This window comes from Drosophila arizonae, chromosome X, assembly GCF_054131065.1.
Source record: "Drosophila arizonae isolate 15081-1271.41 chromosome X, UAZ_ARI_1.0, whole genome shotgun sequence".
In the NCBI taxonomy this organism is placed as follows: Eukaryota; Metazoa; Arthropoda; class Insecta; order Diptera; family Drosophilidae; genus Drosophila; species Drosophila arizonae.
In genome coordinates this window covers 4,273,815-4,293,471 of record NC_142927.1, presented here as the reverse complement: position 1 = coordinate 4,293,471, position 19,657 = coordinate 4,273,815, and the positions used below count along the sequence as shown (strand labels likewise).

The 19,657-nt window shown below is 41.0% G+C and overlaps 1 protein-coding gene and 1 long non-coding RNA gene across 3 annotated transcripts in view; one reads left to right on the top strand and one right to left on the bottom strand.

Moving 5' to 3' along the window:
- Positions 1-19,657, top strand: part of rsh (Rap GTPase activating protein radish) — a 151,266-nt gene that overhangs the window by 121,962 nt on the left and 9,647 nt on the right. For both annotated transcript variants that reach the window (XM_089474468.1, XM_089474467.1), the window contains exons 10-11: positions 18,947-19,430; positions 19,492-19,603. In XM_089474468.1, the coding sequence (XP_089330594.1) occupies positions 18,947-19,430; positions 19,492-19,603 (596 nt within the window). The remainder of the gene's footprint in view (positions 1-18,946; positions 19,431-19,491; positions 19,604-19,657) is intronic.
- Positions 11,337-12,049, bottom strand: LOC108619416 (uncharacterized). The gene is made up of 3 exons (XR_001916238.2): positions 11,890-12,049; positions 11,615-11,833; positions 11,337-11,558 (listed from the first exon to the last, which is right to left on the bottom strand). It is a non-coding gene; the product is annotated as an uncharacterized LOC108619416 (long non-coding RNA).

Below are 19,657 nucleotides of genomic sequence, written 5' to 3'. Positions count from 1 at the left end.
TGAGTGGGGGATTTTGTCGCAGGCATTAGGAAGTGGGCCAGGGGATATGGCTCAGCGACGGAAGCAACCAATTTCCGGCTGCAGCTAGCGCCCTAGTTCACTTTGCATACATTTAGGCGCTTTAGTGTGCCTCCGCTGCGGCTCGAGTAAGGATGGGGTGGACTGAGCGCTTTAACCAGCAAAAAGCTGTTGCTGCTGCTGCTGTTGCGGCTGCTGCTGTTATTGAAGGAATGACGCACTCAAAATTCAAAACTCATTGGAGCGCACGCTCGCAATGCCAGGCGCATAAGCCCAACTAGCGTACAGTGCGCCCCCGCTTGCACGCATAGCACAGTCAATTTGGTAGCTGTATTTATATTTATATGTCGGCAAGCCCTTTCGAGTCATTAAGATTTCAATGCACTGCAGCAATATTGATTAACCCCTGAATAGGGTTTCACCGCAGTCAGCAGTCAGCCCGCCAGCGCCTAGCCACGCCCCCCTCGGCCGGGTTGGCCCCTTTTTCTGACATGGCTCAAATCCTATTTCGCCGCACACATTTAGCATAATTTAGCACTTCATTACGAGGCGCAAGGCAACTGCCACAAAGCAAAAGCCGCAAGGGCCCCAGCAGGAGAAAAGCAGCTGCCAGCTGAAAGTTTTTCACCCCATCCCCAGCCCCCCACCATCCCCTTCTCGCAGCCCTTCTTTTATATGGCGACTTGATGGCAAGGCTTATGCGATTTGTCGCGCATAAGCAAATTGACAAAATCTTAAATCGCATGCTGCAGGTACGAGGAATTATATGTGTTTGCATTATGTATCCCAAGTGATTATGCCACGCTTTCACACACCATCCACACACACACTCTCTCTCTCATACACACACGCACACTCATACAATTGAAATTGACAGAAACTTGTGTCATATTCACTCGAATTTCAGCTATTTTGTGTCAATTTCTGGCAAAAGTTTTGCAAGTTGAAAACTTTTGAGTACGCTTCGCTGACATATTCTTTTCGCCACACACACACACAGTTACACATATTTGTATGTATGTGTGCATATATATTATTTTAAGTATGTCCTTAAACATGTGCTGCTCCATTCATAAGCACTTTGACAGTTGTTTGAAAAACTAAACGCGTCTGGCTCAACTTCATATCTCTCGATGGGCTTTAAACTTTCGACTGTTGACATTTCAAATATGAGCCATATAAGCTTTATATATTCCATAATATATTCGCTAAATGAGTAGAGTGTATAAGACGGTTTGCTGTCTACCTGGTGAGTCAATTCAGCCCTGGCATACAGGGAAATTCGAAGTGATCGATAGCTGTGTGAGCGTGAATCGATTCTTATTAACTGTCGATAATTTGAATGAAACATATTTGGGATATTATCAATTGAAGCCCTTGAATGAATGCTGAGAGCAGATTTTGTGATTGGAATAAAGAATGATATGATTTTCGATAGTAATATATGCTCCAATCATCATATATGCTTCAATTCTCGATAGCATCCTGTTATGATGTTCATGTTTCATTTATTGTCAAAGTAGACCCCAATCTCATTCGAGTAGAGCGATGAATAAGATAGATTGTGGTAAGAAGACGGATGATGATTGTCGAGATAAAGTGGAAAATTCAAGCAAAAAATTTATCGCAACTCCGAATCGCTTTTCGTTGTGATTGTTAATCTCAATGCAAAATCTCTAGAGTGAGGCAGCAGTAAAGAACCAGAAAATTTCTACAGTGAACGCCATGGCATCATCCTGTGTAGCCCAACCAAAATGGAAATTGAGCTACCCATTGGAGTGACTCGCTTTGCCCCACATAATCACATTGATGTAGCCTTCAAATGAAACGAGAAGCCATGTCATCCATCAAATAGTTTTTATTTGCTGATCAATTCTTTTCAATTAGCTCTTAATTGGTCACCTCGACTGGCAGGTGCAACAAATTGTTTTTGAATTGGAATTTGATTGAAATGGTTGGCTGCAAATCAACCTCAAATCGAAACTCAATCAAGGCAATAATCAAATATTTTTGGTAACAGCAGCGCCTCAAATTGGCCAACCAACTCAGAGCGTGAGTGAGTGAGAGAGAGAGAGAGAGATCAATCAAACTACCACGCCCACTGCCACCCACAGAGCGTGTGTAGAACGTGTGCGCACAATATTGGACACTTTGTGGCTGGCAAGTTGATTGGACGATTTGCAAGTTGATTAGCCGCAATACAATTTGTAGCCACTGTTGCAGCAATTGCAGCAGCAGCAGCAGCAGCAGCAGCAGCAGCAGCAACAGCAGCAGCAGCATCATCTGGTCATTAGGGTTTGCTGCTTGCGTGTGACATGAATGCAATGCGAATGAATAATTTATGTATAATGCGTTGAGAGTGCTACATAAAACGTCCAACACTCTTTCAAGGCAATCAACTTTAATTGCTGATTACGTATACGACGCATTGAACGCTGTCCATTTCACACTCATTGTGTGCGTGTGTGTGTGTGTGTTGCATTTCATTGCAAATTGTGTTAACAAAACGCTCGCAACAAAGAAAAAAGTATATTTCAATAATTTTCTTCGCTTCTTCAATCTTTTGTTGTTGCTGTTGTTGTTGCTGCTGCTGCTGTTGGCGCATAATTCGAAAATTGAAATTGCTATCACGTACATAACGCCGACAGCGACGTCGTCGCGTCGCGTCGCGTCGCTTCGCCTCGTCGTTGCGTCACTTGTCAACATGAATTTCCAATTTTCCTTTACCGCCGCACCGTACTATATGCTCCCATTTCTTCTTCAGCATCTTCTCATTTTCTTTAGGGTTTTCTTCATTTTTTTTTTTTTTTTTTTTTTTTTTTTTTTTGGGCACATACTCTAACTGAAGCAAGTCAAGCCAGCTATGCGCAGCTAAGCGCATCCCACACAATGCGAGGGGACGTGGGGGACGTGGGCTGGCCTGGAGTTGTTTACAAAATGCCAAACCTTCCACTGAAATTAAATCAAAAACAAAAATATCAATTTATAACGGTCTTTTGATATTTCCCCACTGCTATTGATACTTACACTGCTCTATGGGTTTCCCTCAGCTTCTTTATAGAACGATTTGCTCTCGATTTCCTATTTAAACTAATTTAGTCTCAGACTATACTTATCTGAGCTTGAGCTTCGATTGAAATTTAAATTAGCTGAATTAACTGAAAATTATAAAATTCTTGAGCAAAATCAAGTAAATTAATTGGATCTACTATGACTAACTATATCAACTAACTATAAGCTCATTAAGCTAACATTTTGCCATGCCGCTGCTTTCAATCTGTTAACCCATAACAGCTGACTGTTAACAGACTGTTAACATGTTCATGTTACTTCCATAGGGCATTCAGCAGTCGGCTACTTTCTACTTTACACAATGTTTTCAAAGTATTTCACTTTCAAGATTTTGTTGTTTCTTAATAAGTACTTTGGCTGTTGCTGCGGGTTGTTGTTGTTGCTGCCGGTTGTGGTTGTTGTTGTTGTTGTTGTTGTTTGTTCTTGTTCTTCTGCATTTTGAGCTTTAGAGAATGTTGCGCGCGTTAGGCTCACGTTCGCCCTGCTTTGACTGAAGTCCCCTTTTAATCTAATAGTAAAAATGTCTCATAGAATTTTTAGTGAGCGCCACAAAGCGACGCCGACACTGGGTATACGATAAATATATCGCATGCCAAATATATTGTATATTACGTATTATGATTAGAATCAAAATTGAATTTCAATTGATTTCAGTTTCAAGCATTTGAATCCATAAAAAAAAACTGTTGCTTAGTCCCGAGTTGATAAACAGGCATTGATAATTATCGATTTGTGTCATTAAGGTGGTATTAGCTGAAGGCAATTAGAGACTTGGTTTACTGACTGAATATTTGATGTCAATATTTGGCGTATAAATGACTTCAGCTTGTTTCTTGTATAGACTATAAATCAATGCATATTAAATTTCAAGCTATCGATATTTATCGATTATAGGAAATGAGAATATATTATATATAATATATTTTTAGATACTTGTTCGTTAGTCTAGTGTTGATGTGATGCGTTGTCAATAGAAATAAACGAAAATTCTATATTCTATGCCTCCATTTGAAAATCGATAAATATCTTAGCTGAGCCTAGATGCAGAAAGGCTTACAGCTTATAGAGTAGCATCGATTATTTTCCATGACAAAGGAGAAGGAACAGCTTGTAGCTATTAAAATGAGCTACAAATCGATAATTATCGATGTCCATATTAATGAAACTGTCTAGCATTAACTGAACTTGATGTCTGACCCTTTTTTAACAGCATTTTTATGACCCATAAAACCTTGAATCGAAAAAGTTTAACAAATTTCATTTTATGTGTGGCTGCCTGGCTATGTATATGTGCGGGTGTGTGTGTGTGTGTGCTGGTGTGTGTGGGTGATTCTGTTTGTTTCTGTTGATCTTAAGCCTCACCTCTGCCCGCCTTAATTGCCCTTCAAAGTTTCTTGTTAATTTTTTGCCAACACACCTCGAATTGTGCCGCTTCGTCTGCTAACTTTGAAGTGACCCCGAATGGCAAACTCTCTCACTGTGTATAAATATATATATAAGTGTGTGTGTGTGTGTGTGTGTGTGCCTAGGTACATGTGCCTCTGTGCTTGTGTGTGTGTGTGTTAAGCTGCTCGCCAGCATTATCATCATTCCGATTAAACGCAAACAGCGCTGAAAACAAAATTAGTTGACATTTATGCAAATGCATGCCGGACCTCAGCGACAAACCAGCTTACTGTCCAGCTCGTACTGTCGCACACACACAGACATACCCACCTACAGACCTACAAAGCACACCCCCTTTTAATAACCTCTCCTGTTCCAAGTTTCCCCCTTTTTCGTTCCGCCTTATCGCACTGTCTCTCTAGCTGTAGCTGCAGCCGTTTGCGCTAGACCTGGCCAAGTTTTAAGTCCGCATCAAGTTTTAATTTTTATGCTCGCTCACAAAGCTTAAGGAGTATATTGGCTTTCGCCAGTGTATCTATTGCTGTCCGATATTCGACAGCCTGTTCTGATTGTTCTTGGGTCTGTCCGGCTTTCCTTCAGTCTGCCTTTTGCTGCCCCTGAAGCTAGAGATTTGCTATTTCTTATGGAGTATTAGGATAATATATTTCTTTGGAATTGGAGCTACGAAAATATAAGGACTTGGACTTACAAGCTCTATATGGGGGCTTGGCTAGTCCTAGACACAGATTTTGAATTGTGGACATGTATTACGCAGTCAGTCACTCCCCACAACAGTATTTTAGCTTTGAGTTCTTTTTTTCACATTATTTTTCTTCTTCTTCATCATCTACTTGATTTCTTTTTTACTTTTCTACTTTTGGTCGCTGAATCTCTCTCGTGTATTTGATTTCCCAGCTTTAATCTTTGTGTTTTTTTGGCCGAGTTTTCAAAATGAATAATAAAAGAAATTTGGTGCGAGAAATGTTTATGCTCTGTGTTTAGCTTCCCGCTGCTCAGATTTCAATCGCAACAGTTCGCTTTCATGCTTTTAATCACAAATGATTTTAAGGCCAAATGGTATGCAGCTGACAGGCCTCACTGTACGGTGAAACAGGAAAAGCAAAACAAAAATAAGAAGAGAAGAAAATATAAGAAATGAACGTTGCGACCGCTGTAAATTGTAATCATCAAAGCGTCTGCTAAATCGCTTGGTGTTACTTCTTACAGTGAGCGCGGCGCTCGAAACTACAGTGAAACTAGCATAAAGTGAACAAGGAAAGGAAGTGCACAGTAAAGTGAATGGAAATCAAATGCAACGCCGCCAAATGCTGCTAATGCGATCATCTAAATGTGCTCAACCACACACACACACACGCACACAGACACAGAGACAGACACACACAGACAGTGAGACAGACACACTCACACCTAAGCCGAAACTCAGTCGAATCGCACGTGGAAAACTCGGTCACGTTGCCGAACTGGAAATTGAAAAACGCTTTTCGTTTCGCCTCTTTACGCTTTCGCTTTCACTCTCGCTTTCACTCTCGCTTTCGCCTTCCTTTTGTATTTGGAGCCGTCGTTGAGCTGCCCTATTTCTAAAAGGTTATCACAACTTTGTCATCGACTTTTGAAGGGTTTCTGCTTCTTCCTATTCTTCTTCTTCAGTTTGCATTCGTTTTTTTCGTATTTCGTTTTTTTCTCTCTCTCTCTCTGTCTCTCCCCCACACTTCTTTTCCTTTTTATTTGTCACATCGGTATGCAAAACCATTTTCAAGTGGCAAACGGCGAGCGAATTTATTCCCTTTGAAGTATATTTCGTATTCCATCTATCGCTCCGCAGCGACAACAACGGAATTTCAGCTCAGTTTACCTTTGATATAATTCAAATAGTCCCATAGCTGTCCATAGATAGGACTGACAGCTCGTTCGAGCTGTTGCCTGGCAAATATAATCAACTCATCGATTCTGGATTGTTTAGCTGTAAGCGTTTTCATGGGAGAATATTTGTGCTCTTGGCCATTCTAATTCCATCTGTTCCGCCTCTACACAGCTGAGTATCGATGCACCTCAATGTCATGTGTTCCGGCCCGTTTCCACATGTTTCCCGCCATTTAAGAGCCGAATTCGACATGTTGCTCAACCTCCGATTCCGCATGTTCCATATTGCTTTTGAATACTCCAATTCCCCTTATTCCCGGTGATCTTCTGAATGGTTCATGCTCCATTCGTACAGATGTAGATTTCATTTGCCAATGTTCCCTCTTGCATTAATAAAATATCAATTGCACATGTTCCAGATAGCTGATATATGGCAAAAGAACAACTATTTGAAACTAGGCTATCTGAAACATTTGTAAGTGAAATTTTAATGAACAATTCTACTTCCATATGTTTCAGATTGCTACGTGTAACTACTACAATCCCGATGTTCCTGCCAACTATTTGAGCACTTACAAATCATTTACTGAAATCCCAATTCCACATATTCCAAAGTGCAAATTGAATTAATTTGAATATTGTATATAAGCCCCAGCATTGAATTCGGGACTCCTAATCCAGTGCCTTGGAGCTGCTTACGAAAATTCCAATTCCACATGTTCCAGGTGGCATTTCAAACACTTTCGCAGTGCTTATAAATATTTCAAGTCGATTTACATTCTTGCTGTGGAGTAAAGTTAACTACTTAAACGAAAAAAGAACCCAATTCCACTCGTTCCAGACTGTTGGATTTCTTTAACTATTTCTATTTCATGATTCTCAATAAAATATGTTGCTTTGCTTGTTAAATGTTTACTTGTGATTTTCCATTCCGTGTGTTCCTTGCATGCAAATCTCAATTCCACACGTCTCAAACTGATTTGAATTAGATAGAAAAGGTATTACAAGTGCGCAGCTTTGGATTTCTATCCTCCTGTTGGCTGGTGTTTGATTTCTGGGCGTTCCATCAATTCGATTGCCTATTGTCGTTTCACTTGACTTCGCCGCTTTGTCCTCTGTGAGGCTGAGCATACAGCATTGATAACAAGCCAGCAGCAGTTGGTGCCATTGGGATCAGGGTGCGAAGGGCAGGAGGCAAAGGCAGGCAATTGCTGCTTCAATCCAATATCCATTTGGGGCTAAGCCCCGCTCACACAGACAATTAGCAATCGAGCATCAAATGCAAATAAGCAGCAGCAGAATAGAAAGTCAACTTTCTTCTGGGTCAACTTTCGAGGCTGGGAGGAAGGGCAATTCGTCGTCCACTTGACCAGGCCGTGACCGTGAGCCGTTTGCATTTTCATGCTAATGTTTATAATGTTTATTTGCTGACCTTATTGTCGGCATTGACATCGTTAATGATGCCTCAAGTGTCCTCCATTTAGGCTCAACGAGCATCAGCGCGAACAAATAAACCAAAAGGCAGACATATACATATTTAGCCAAGGGCCAGCGAGAGCCGAGCAGCGAGGCGCCCGGCCCGAGCAGCTGGAGCAACATTAAACCGGAAAAAGACAGCAGAAACAACAACAAAATAAATAAAAAATGCGTTAAAAATCACGCCCCCATCCACAGACAAAAACAAAAAAAAAACGAAATGCGAAACGATGCGCAACAAATTCAAATAGAAAGCAAAGATAAAAAAAAAAAAGTCAAATGTGTTCCTTGACTTGTCGCCGAGCTCTGGTCCTGCCTTTCCCTCCTCGCCCTTCGCACCATCGACACAATGACAATGACGAGGATTGTGGCACTTAATTCTCATGCAATGAACAAAATTGATGGCCTCGATGCGATACAGCTGACTCCAAAAAAAAAAAAGCTAAAGCCAAAGCTGAACCCGAAAAAAGCCAAAAATCAAAATAACAAATTAACAAATATTCAAGATTCTTTTAGATGGTTCCACATTGCCATTCGGCAAATGAGCAAAAGTAGCACCATAATGTAGTATGGAAACAAATGGAACAGAAACAGCTGACAGCTAAAGCTAAAAATATTAATTAAATAATGCGATGAAACAAATGAAACTGAAACACACATTACGTGATCTAGACTTTATGAAATATTTCCCAAATTTAAGCCAATAAGTAGTAAAAGGAACAAGTGGAATTGAAACGTTGTTTTTCACAATAAACAAAAGCTAACACAATCTCACTCGGATAGAAGCTAAGCACCAAATAGCCATGTCAAAAACACATGGAATTGGAATATATTCACATTAAAAACGAATTGTGCAATCGCATTTTTTTCAGTAATGCACTTAAAAATTAAATTGAATAGTCAGCTTATAAAGCTAAACTGTTTAGTTGCAAAGACAAATGGAATTGGCACACTGTATTGCCACATATTAAACTGCAAAATTTATGAATAGCTTATTGACTGAAATATGTTCCCATTTCCCCCAACTTCATAGCAGAACCAGGAGCTAAATATATGTTTTATTGAGAAACACTTGGAATTGGAACACTTGCAGCACCACTTAGCTATAGCCAATTAAATTTTGACAATCGTTTCGCTGCAAATAAAGACTTCAATAAATCTTCTTTCATATTTGATGCTGAAACAAATGGAATTGGCACAAGTTATCTCCTTCGACAAGAGGCAAATCGGTGAGAAGCTGTTGCATATGAAGGGCGTGTCTAAGCTGTGCTCAAACTGAAAGTTTTTTTGTGCGGAAACGAGTGGAATTGGCACACTTAAGCTAGCTCGCATTCCTTTTATCCACTCGTATTACTTCCTATTCATTTGTATTACGTTTCATCCACTGCCCGGAGAGACTCGACTTTGCAACTGAAAATAGCTTTGCCCATTTGACCTGTGGCTGGTCTGTTTGGCTTGCGTCATAAAATATAATTAGCGTTAACAAGTCGAGTTGAGCTGAGCTGCACCTGCAACAGCTGCTGCTGCTGCTGCAACAGCGTGTTGCATGCACATTGGTTGGCCATTGGCCATTTCCCCAAAGAGCGTTAGCGAGCCAGAGCGAAGCCGCTGGTGCAGCATGTGGCATGTGGCATGCGGCATGCGGCATGCGGCATGTGCCCGTGTGGCAGCTATTGCTGTTGTCGTTTATATCCTTGTTGGTCATCCTTTGTTTCTTTTGCCACAACTGCTTATAAAAGCAGCGTCGCGTCGTCGCGTTGTTGCGGCCATCTAACGGACAAATAAACCCAGTCAACAATGCGTCAATGCAGCTGCAACAGCAGCAGCGGCAACTGCCACAGTCATAACCACAGCCAGTGGATGCCACATGCAGTCCAGCTGTTGTGCAAGCGGAAAATGCTTTGAAGGACGCCGGAAATAGAGAATGTCTGCATGATTGCCTCACTCTCCCGACTGTCACATTATGCGCCACAAAAGACTCGGCCCGTGCATCGAACCAGTTCGAAACTCGAGCACAACTCCTGCTTGGAGCCGCAACATAATCAATAATTAGCGAAACAATGCAGCTAACGGGCAAATCTGTGTGTGCTGGCATCCATAACCGTTTCGATCTGCAGTCATTTGCATTGAACCGGCTCAAATGGAGTGCAGCTCACATGTGTGAGCCAAACACATATTATATTCATTGTATGGAAACTTTGCGTTGAGTGAAATTCAGAATGTGTGAACAGCGAACCGGTTCACATTGGAAAACATATTCAAATCTAATCAAGCCCTAAGAAAGAAAAAATTTAAATCAAAATCTAATTTTATAAAACATGCAATATTTGGAGACATTAGCTCCAAAGATGTATGAGATTTATTTTGAAAACTGACTTTTCATAAGGCTTTTAATCGCTATCAATAAAGCAGGAACAGTTATCGATAGTTTGAAACAAACTCGTCAAGCGCATGTTATGTGGGGACATATACAAAGAATTTCAAGTATGTAGCTTTTATAGGTCCAGAGATAGACGTTTTCATACAAACGGACAGATGGATCGACTAAGTTCAATCATGCAGATAAACAATTCAATAATATTTTCTTTGCATATGCATATGATAATTAAGTAATTATGAGAATAAAAAGATGGATATATAAGAATGTATATATACATATATTTATCTGCATACATATAAAATCCGATATTCGAGCCGGTTCGAGCCATTCACTAAAGCCCGTTCCCCATATGATATACTCGCGCTTTCACGCCAATTGAATTCCAATTGAAACCGCTAGCTCAAAGCTATGCCAATACCTGAGCGAAACGAATATGAGGAATCATTTCAATTAGGAAATCAATTACACAGCCAAAAGAAAGTCGAATTGCTGGCACAGTCCTAGAGCTAAAATCGCACACAGTATGCTGTGGGCCCAAATGAAAATCAAGTTTGACAGACGTTTGACAATGCCAAAATAAAAAATAAAAAAAAAATAAAAATAAACGAAATTCAGGAATTCGACAGAGCTGCTATGATGCAGTTGAGCCCCGGGGGGATCCCAAACAGATGGGTAGGAAGGGGACGATTCCTGCGCTACGTGGCTCGCGTGCTGTGCGTCCGTTGCCATTCACTTGTCATTTGTAGCCTCACGACTCACGTGCCCCAACTGCAATCCGCATTTCACACACAAATTAACAATTGATGGCCATTTGCCGATTGATTTGCAGTTAGCATTGCGACCGCATGCGGCGTATACGTAACGCGAGCAAATTGACGCGGCGCACACGTCAAAATATTTGGCCAACACAATGGGGAAATAGACTTGTTCGAGTCACACTCGAAATGTCACTCACGCTAAATAATTAACAAAACAGCAAATATTTTTTTTTTTTTTTTTTTGTAAGCGTTGTACAACACTTATCTTCTCATGCTTTGCATAGCAGAGAATTTTATTTTCTGATCTGATTTTACTTTTTTTTACATTTCTTCTGCATTCAATTCAACAATGAGTTCGAGTCGCACTTCAAGTGCCACTCACACTAAATACATAATTCAGTAACTGTTTTTTTTTTTAAGCTCTGCCCAGCAATGTTCCTCTCATGCTTTGTATAGCAGAGAAGAAGTTTTTTCAGATTTGATTTTACTTTTTTTTTGACATTTCTTCTGCACTGGACTCAACGCTGATTGGGAATCCAAAAACCATTAAACAATATCAACAGTGTCGAGTTAGTGTTCAACACTGACTGCAATTAGTTCGCTGCTTTAATTGTGAAGAGCATTTTAGACTTTTCATACTTACAAGGCGGAAAAGTGTTTGTCGTGGCGAAAGACCCCTCTCATTTTCAATCTAGTCAAGGATTGTGGTAAAGACCTGTGTCACTTATTGTCAACCATTAAGAACACAACAAATGTGGTTTGTGTAGTAACTTGTCAGTGGTGTATCGATGCCGATCTATATATGGTAGTGTGCTGATTTACAACTCCAATGTCTTCAATGTGTTCGAGCTTCGAAATGGTCCTTGAATAAACGCGATATATAGATGTACATAATGTACAATGCGCAACGCAACTCACCTGAGCCATCAAAACTCACAATATATATGTATGTATTTTCCATAATTTCACAAAAAAAAAAAATTAAAATAAAATAAAAATAATAAATAAATAAATTTTGTGTTTTTGAATACGAACGAAACGAGACCTAAAATGAAACTGAGCTCTGTTCAGGCGAGCGGCATATGCCTAGACCTGAAGCCATGACAGTTGAAGCAATGGGATATTGATTGCGATGTGATTAAAGTGCTATAAGAAGAAGAGCAAAGCCTGCTACAATTTGTAGCAGAAGACAGAAGAGAAGCAATACAACAAGTTCAAAGTAGAGCAAGCATGAGACTTGGCCCAAGATCAGGAAAGCAAGAAAATGGGCGAGAAATCACTGACAAAGTGAGAAGCAAACGCTGCAGTGAGAGAAGCTCGTATGAAAAAGCGAAGGAAAATAAAAGCAGTGAGAAGTGGGTAATGAAAAAAAGAATAGATAAGTTAAGCAGAATAGAATGTAAAACAAGATCTTAAAAGCCTAAGCGAGAAGCTAAGTGTCACGTTTTATCAACCATATGCAGTTTACAAAGAACTTATCGCTCTGTTGTTTGCTTCTCCCTTCTTATGTTCTAAATGAATAACTGAAGCGAGAAGCTAACGAAGAAGTTAAAAAAAATGTTAAAGTAAAGTTCTTTCGCTCACATAGAACTTATCACTCTGTTGGTTGCTTCTTTCTGGTGTGGTTCAGAAAAGTATAACTAAAGCGAGAAGCCAACTAAGAAGTTTAATAAAATAATAGCCGAGATTTGTTCGAGTTGAGTTCAGATAGAACTTATCACATACAGAACTGATTGCTATCCCCTGCTGCGGTAAAGGCTTCTCACTCCCACAGAGCTAATCACACTTTTGATTGCTTCTCTCTGCTGTGTTGTGTAAAATGTTAGGGTATCAATAGCAGCTCCGAGTTGAGCTAAATATAATTCCCAGGCTTTGCATAAAAATTGTTTTTGTTGAACATTATATGCACCCACGCACACATACACCCCCTCACTCACACACATACACACACACACTCGTGCGTTGCTTTGGGGCACGCACTTTAGAGATTCAATTTGTGGCCTGTTTTTTTGCTGCTGTGATTTTAGCATGGGTAACCGCCAAAACGCATTAAGAGCTGACGTCAAATGCAAATTGCGACCGGGCCATCGATAGGGGCCGCACACACATTAGAGGGCTCGATAACTTTTTGGTGGGCGATAACTTTCGCTGGGTATGTGGGCGCAAGTGGCGCACATTGTCATCGTCATCGGCCCATCACAGTTATTTATTCTTATTTTTTATTTTTTTCTTTCTTTCTTTTTGCTGCTGACATATGATTGATAGACGACCCTTAAGCCCAGTCCTGGCCAAGCTGCCTCGGTCTCGGGTCTCGGGTCTCGGGTCTCGGGGCAACGGAGCATGGGGTAATGGCCAATTGGTTTAATGCTCTGTCGTCTTCCGAGACAAGTGGCTGGAGGCGGGCTCCACGGCGCTGGCGAATTGTGGCGTAAAAGTGTCAAAGCTGATAGACAGCCAAACAAATGGCAAATGAAATGCCGGCCCAGAGATTTGTAGGCCGGCATACTCAAGCCATCAACAGAATGGCTATAGATGATGAAAGACCGCCTTCTGCACATTTCCTACTCCTCCCCCTCTCCACATCGTTCGATTGCCCTCGAGTTCAACGAGTTTGATTTTTGTCACATATTGAAAATGGATCATATCGAATTACAGCCGAAACGAAATACAATCGACTTTAAGAATCTCTCAATCCATCCCTCTCTGTTTAACTGTCTTTCGCCCTCCCCCTCTGCTCCACCATCTATTCACTCTACCCTTCGCAAGGTAAACTGCAGCTGCAATCTCTTAGCCACTGCCGCGGGCAGCTCAATGAAATCCTAAAGAAAATCAAACGAAAATTTATGTTTCTGACAGCTAAGCGAGGCGCGTTATATTATATAAGGCGCAGTCAAACATAGAGAGAGAGAGAGAGAGAGAGCAGAGACAGAGACGGTTTCGTATGTGCAACGAGTGCTACGTAAATCCAATTTGCCTAAAATGGTCATGACGGCAACGCCTTTGCCTGTGGCTTAACTGGTCTTAAAAAAAAAAAAAAAAAAAAAAAAAAAAAAAAACGAAACGGAACAAATAATTTGTGTGGCATAATCAAAAAAACAAAAAACAAAAAAAAAGAGATAACGGGGATGGGGGCTGGAGCAGAGGGAGAGTCTTGTGCACCCGCCTATCCATTTGCCCCCGCTCCTTCCTTTTATGCAACGTGACGCAGAAATCTGACCGGAATCGGTTACACAACTCGGCTAGCGAGCTGAGCATCGAGCAGTTCATAAAATACCCTGTAAAGGGAAAAGAGCAAAGGTATGATCGACGATGGAGAGCGAATTGCAAATATATAAATTATATCTGATATGATATGATATGATGATGGCATTTATATACCCTGTAAGAATAAACCATGCTTAATAGGGGCATTTTAATTTCCCCTTTTCAGGCTGATCAATTTGATATGTATTTTTATAATGAAATATGGATTTTCTGTGAACATTTCTACTACAGTTTACTTGCTGTACTACAATGAATACGATTTCTACTAATATTCGTTAAAGCTACTACTATTACTAGACCTCCTATTATTATTACTACTAAAACTACTACATACTACTATTACTGCTATGACTACTATTTCTACTACGTTTTGTTATTATTACTATTACTGATACGACAATACATATCACTGTGACTACTATTTCTACTACCACGACTACCATTTCTACTACTTTTTATTATTATTACTACTATTACAACAACATTAAACTGGTATTTCTTCCATTACATACTACCACTATAACGAAAATTACATACTACTGCTATTTCTACAAATACATACTACTACTACTATTTCTACTAAAACACAATACTACTATTACTACTACTATTTGTACTCTTTTTGCCACTACATACAGCTACTATTTCTACTACAACATACCACTATTCCTACTACTACATACAACTACTATTTCTACTACTACATACAGCTACGATTTCTACTACAACATACTTCTACTATTATTAGCTCATACTACTACCATTTTTACTACTATATACAACTACCAATTCTACTACTACTACTACTACTAAATATTGTTCCGACTCTACTACTTATACTTCCCCTATTCATACTATTGTTAAGACTACAACTGCTACTACTAAAGCCATTTCTCCACATAACCATAGCAGTGACCTCGTTAAGTGGTATCTATCTGTCTATCAGCTGCTGAAATAATCTTTCTGCCGCTAAATTGGCTTAAAATAAACCTTTACTTTTTGCGTAAGTGTGCGTGGCACATAGGGCATTAGCAACAAGGAGCGTGCAGCACAGCCGCAAAATGGACAACAACGAAAACAACAAGATGAGCAACAGCAGCAGGAGCAGCAGGAGTAGCAGGAGTAACAGCAGCAGCCGCGCCAGCAGTGGCCAAAATTCATAGCCTACTTAGCGGCGCACATTGCGAGTTATTCAAATTTGAATTAGGCAGACGACCAAGAGCGTCAAGCCCCGAGTCTAGCTTCATGAGCGTTTCCGTTTCCGGCAACAGTAACTACTCCTCCTGCTGCTGCTGTTTTATGACTGTCTTGCCCTCTCTCTCTCTCTCTCTGTGTATGTGTGTATGTGTGTGCTGTGTGGGCGCCCTAGGCACGTGGGCAGCAGCTGTGCGCATTGCTTTTAGAGCAGCAGACAAGAGCCAGCAGCAGACGACGGCGCATAACATGGCATAAGCTACAGTCGACATGCTACAAGCTAGATGCTACATGCCGTCTGCTACATGTTGCGGTAAACGCGAACCTTAATTAGATCATAGTTGCTGCCACACACACACACACACACAGAGAGCATTTTATTGCCAACTTTGCCACGCATGTCAGCGGCAGCAACAGCAGCAGCTTCTTTATATGGGGCCAACATGCGGCCGCATGCCACATCAAATTTGCAGCTCAATCAAGTGGTTAAAACTTTGCGCCATTTATGGCTCAAGTGACGCAGCTCCAGCTGCCGACCAGCCCGGCCAGCCCCACCAGCCCCACCTCTTGCGGTATTTGCATTTTAATTGAATTGCACTACATTATTTAGCATGGCAGCAATTTCGGGTCTGCCATTTCAACTGTGGCAAAGCCAACAGCTTGCCACACTCACACACACACACACACACACACATACACATGCACACGTCTTGTCAGAAAATCCTGCTCTGTCAAAAACTAAGTTCGAAAACTTTCTCTCTTCCTCTCTCGCTCTCCCCCCCCCCCCCCCCCCCCCCCCCCCCCCCTCTCTCTCTGACTGTGTGTATTTCTAGCAATTATCTGGCAAGACTTTCGCATATATATTACGTATATATCTTTCATGGCCGACACCTCAGCTAATTGCCATGTTGACTGACAGCAATGAGATACCCTGTAATCAAAACTAGGCATAAGCTCAACAATTAATACTGACTAAACATAGAGTTTCTGTAGCTGTTCATTATAAGTATATAAAGGTTGTCTGCACGTATAACACTTTAAATTCTTCTACATATTTAGAGTCCAATGCACTCTTCCAGCCCTTGAGTACCTTTTGTGCTTCCTCACGAATAGAGTATCTTCCAGCCATGTTGCTCGCATAAGAGTTAATGTATATAACACTTTTAATGACAATCAGTTCGTATAGTCTAAAGAATTCTCGAGCTAGTCTGAACAAGCTTTCTACAGGGTATCTGCTCGTCCAGTACTTTTTTCAATTCTTTCTAAGTTTTCCACAAACTTTTTTAAAGTATTTCCATTCAAAATTGATCAGAAAGTAAGTCTATGTAACAGTTTTTAAAACTGTCATACAATTGTCTAGCAATATAAGAGAAAACTTTTGATTCAAGTTTGAAGACTTTTAATTACTTCGGACATATTAAAATATGAGTATATTTCAACATAACGAATAGTTAAACCTAGCCAAAAAAGATTTTGGAACTGTTATACAATAGCCGAAAAATGTCTATAACAGCTTTAGATTAATGTGAAATAGCTTTTACGCACTTTAATGAATATTTATTCTTTAACTGTTATGCAATAGTCTGGGAATGTAAGAACGAACTTTAGACTAAAGTATATACACTGTTATACAATAGTCCAACAACCTGTATAACAGCTCTAGAACCAAGCGTAATATAGTTGACGAGTAGATAGACTTGAATTCAGCGAAAGATTATTATCCCTACTATACACGATATATACCAAATACTCTATATATACTAGATATGGTATATAAGCGTGTCCTTCCGCCTATTGAGTGTAACTATTGGCTTATTAAACCAAAGTTTACAGTTACAAGTGGCCCTATCAGTTTCTGTGGCATTTTAATTGCGGCTCACTCGTCTCTCTGTGGTAGGCCAAGAGGCAAGCAGCAGGAGGCGGGAGAGGGATAGAAAGTAGCTCAAAGGCAAGAGCAGGCGACTGGAGCAAGGCCATTGACTAGCTCAAGAGCAAAAACTGAGACTAGGACTGGCTCAGGGACAGGAGTGGCGGCAGGAACTGCATTGAGAAAAGGAAACAAAGGCAGGAACTGTATTTGTTGCAGCAGCAGGTGGCAGGGATTATGTGGGAGCAGCTCGAGTTGAGGCAAGGACGTGAGCAGACTGCAGCAAGGGCAGGATCTGAAGTAGGGATTGGGACAGGGCGCGGGGCTAGTTACTGGAGCTGGATGATAAAAGTAGGCAACTGTGCAAGTGGCAAAAACCGAGGCAAAGGCAGAGTCGCAGACATGCATGGTCATGCCGCTCAAGCTCTGTTAACAACTATAACAAAAGGCAATTGCAATCATTGTTAAGTCTATTGCAGCAATTGTGGGCGGTGCTGAAGTGAAACTTACAGATGAAGTGAAACTTACTCTCTCTCTTTCTCCCTCTCTGCCTGTCTTTTACTGAAATGGGATTACAATTGCGTCGGTAGCAGCTGGTCACAGGATCCGAGTGACTTTCTCAAGTATTGCTGTGGCAGGCATCGGTTGCAAGAATGTTCAATTAGTGGGCATTAATACGCTCTGCACTTAAACTATGAAATTGTGTGTCGATTCTACAGCAGGGAGGACTCCATGCTCACTTGCCAATATTTAAAGTGCGACTCGAAGTCAGTTGAAGATGCACTTCAACTGCCAAATGGTCTTTCTCCATAATAACTATGAGAATATCTTTAAATATTATGAGATCACACGACAAATTGAGAGATATAAATGGGATAGCTTTAGCGGGAAGCCAACGAGAGACAAACGATGGATGGATGGACGAATAGAGGAACGAATGAACAGATGGAAAGACGAATAAGCGCCAGACTGATAGATGTACGGACGTATGGATAGCCGTATGAATGATCGAACGGATAGACTGAGGAGCGGGTAGACGGACGGACGATCTGACAGACTGATTGATGGACGTACGGAAGCAAGCGCAAATGGACTGATGAACGGATAAAAGCCAGAGTGTTGGATGCAGGAACGAATGGTCGTCTAGGAGTACGAATGGATGAGCTGAGAGACGACCGGATAGCTGAACGGACGAATGAACAGCTAGACAGGCAAAAGGATCAACGTACAAACACACAGGCGAACGGAATAATCTGTCAATGAATAAATTTACTCGATTCGATTAATCGATTATGGTTTCAATTAATCGCAATCCATTTCGCGATACAATTAGGTCGTTAATGGAAGCAAAATAATCGATATTTGTGTATCATAAGATTAATCGTACCATCACTAGTCACGCTTGCTCCTCTCGAACAGAAAAAGCTAGCCCTGTATTACAATTTCCAATAGTTTATCAATTAAAATGCTGTTCTTCATATAATACAAACGTATATTTCTCATAAGTCGAAAGCTTAAAGCTCTGCCAAACCCGAATAGTTCTCTCCACTTATAAGACCAAAAACGTATAGCAGAGCCCCAATTCTACCCTTTCTTATTATATTCCCACAATAGTTTAGTTTTATTAAATTCTTATTTGATTTATTTTAGATGAATTTTGCGAGGAGTATCCGCACAATTTGATGCCCACGCCCGGCTATTGGATCGAGTGTTCGCGCCAGAAGATAACGCTGCCCACACCGCACACAATCTGGGACGAGAGCGACTCGGAGCATGAGGATATACGGGCTGGTAGTGCCAGTGATGCGTACTTGGAGCGCGAATGCAGTGATCTGTATGAGGACGATGAGGATTCGGAGGCGACGCCAAGTCCCCGCAAGAAGACGACCATCGAGGAGCAGTGGGATCAGCAGGGCGCCTTCGAGCTAATCTCTGTGGAGCAGGAGACATATGAGAAATATTTTTATGGCACCGAGCATTGGAATTACTTTACCAGCGATGAGGATCTCGGCCCCGTCATCCTGTCGATCAAACAGGAGACGCTCAACGGACGCGATCAGTTTCGCATTCTGGTGCGCGCTGGTTCCTACACGGTGCATGGACTGATACCGGCTTCATGTGTGTTCGCCGATAGGTGAGGCTCCACGAGAGAACTATCCAAAACTTAATAATAATACTTGTATAACACTTGACAGATATAATCGCGAGGAGGTAGTTAGATCTTTAGGTAAAGAAGTTAATTTAAATCCACCTTTAACATTAGGACAATTACCCGATACGCCCGAGGAGTTACTGAAATTAGATCAGGTAAATTCGACAAACTGTTTTAACTGTTATATAGTATATATACTATGTTCTTCT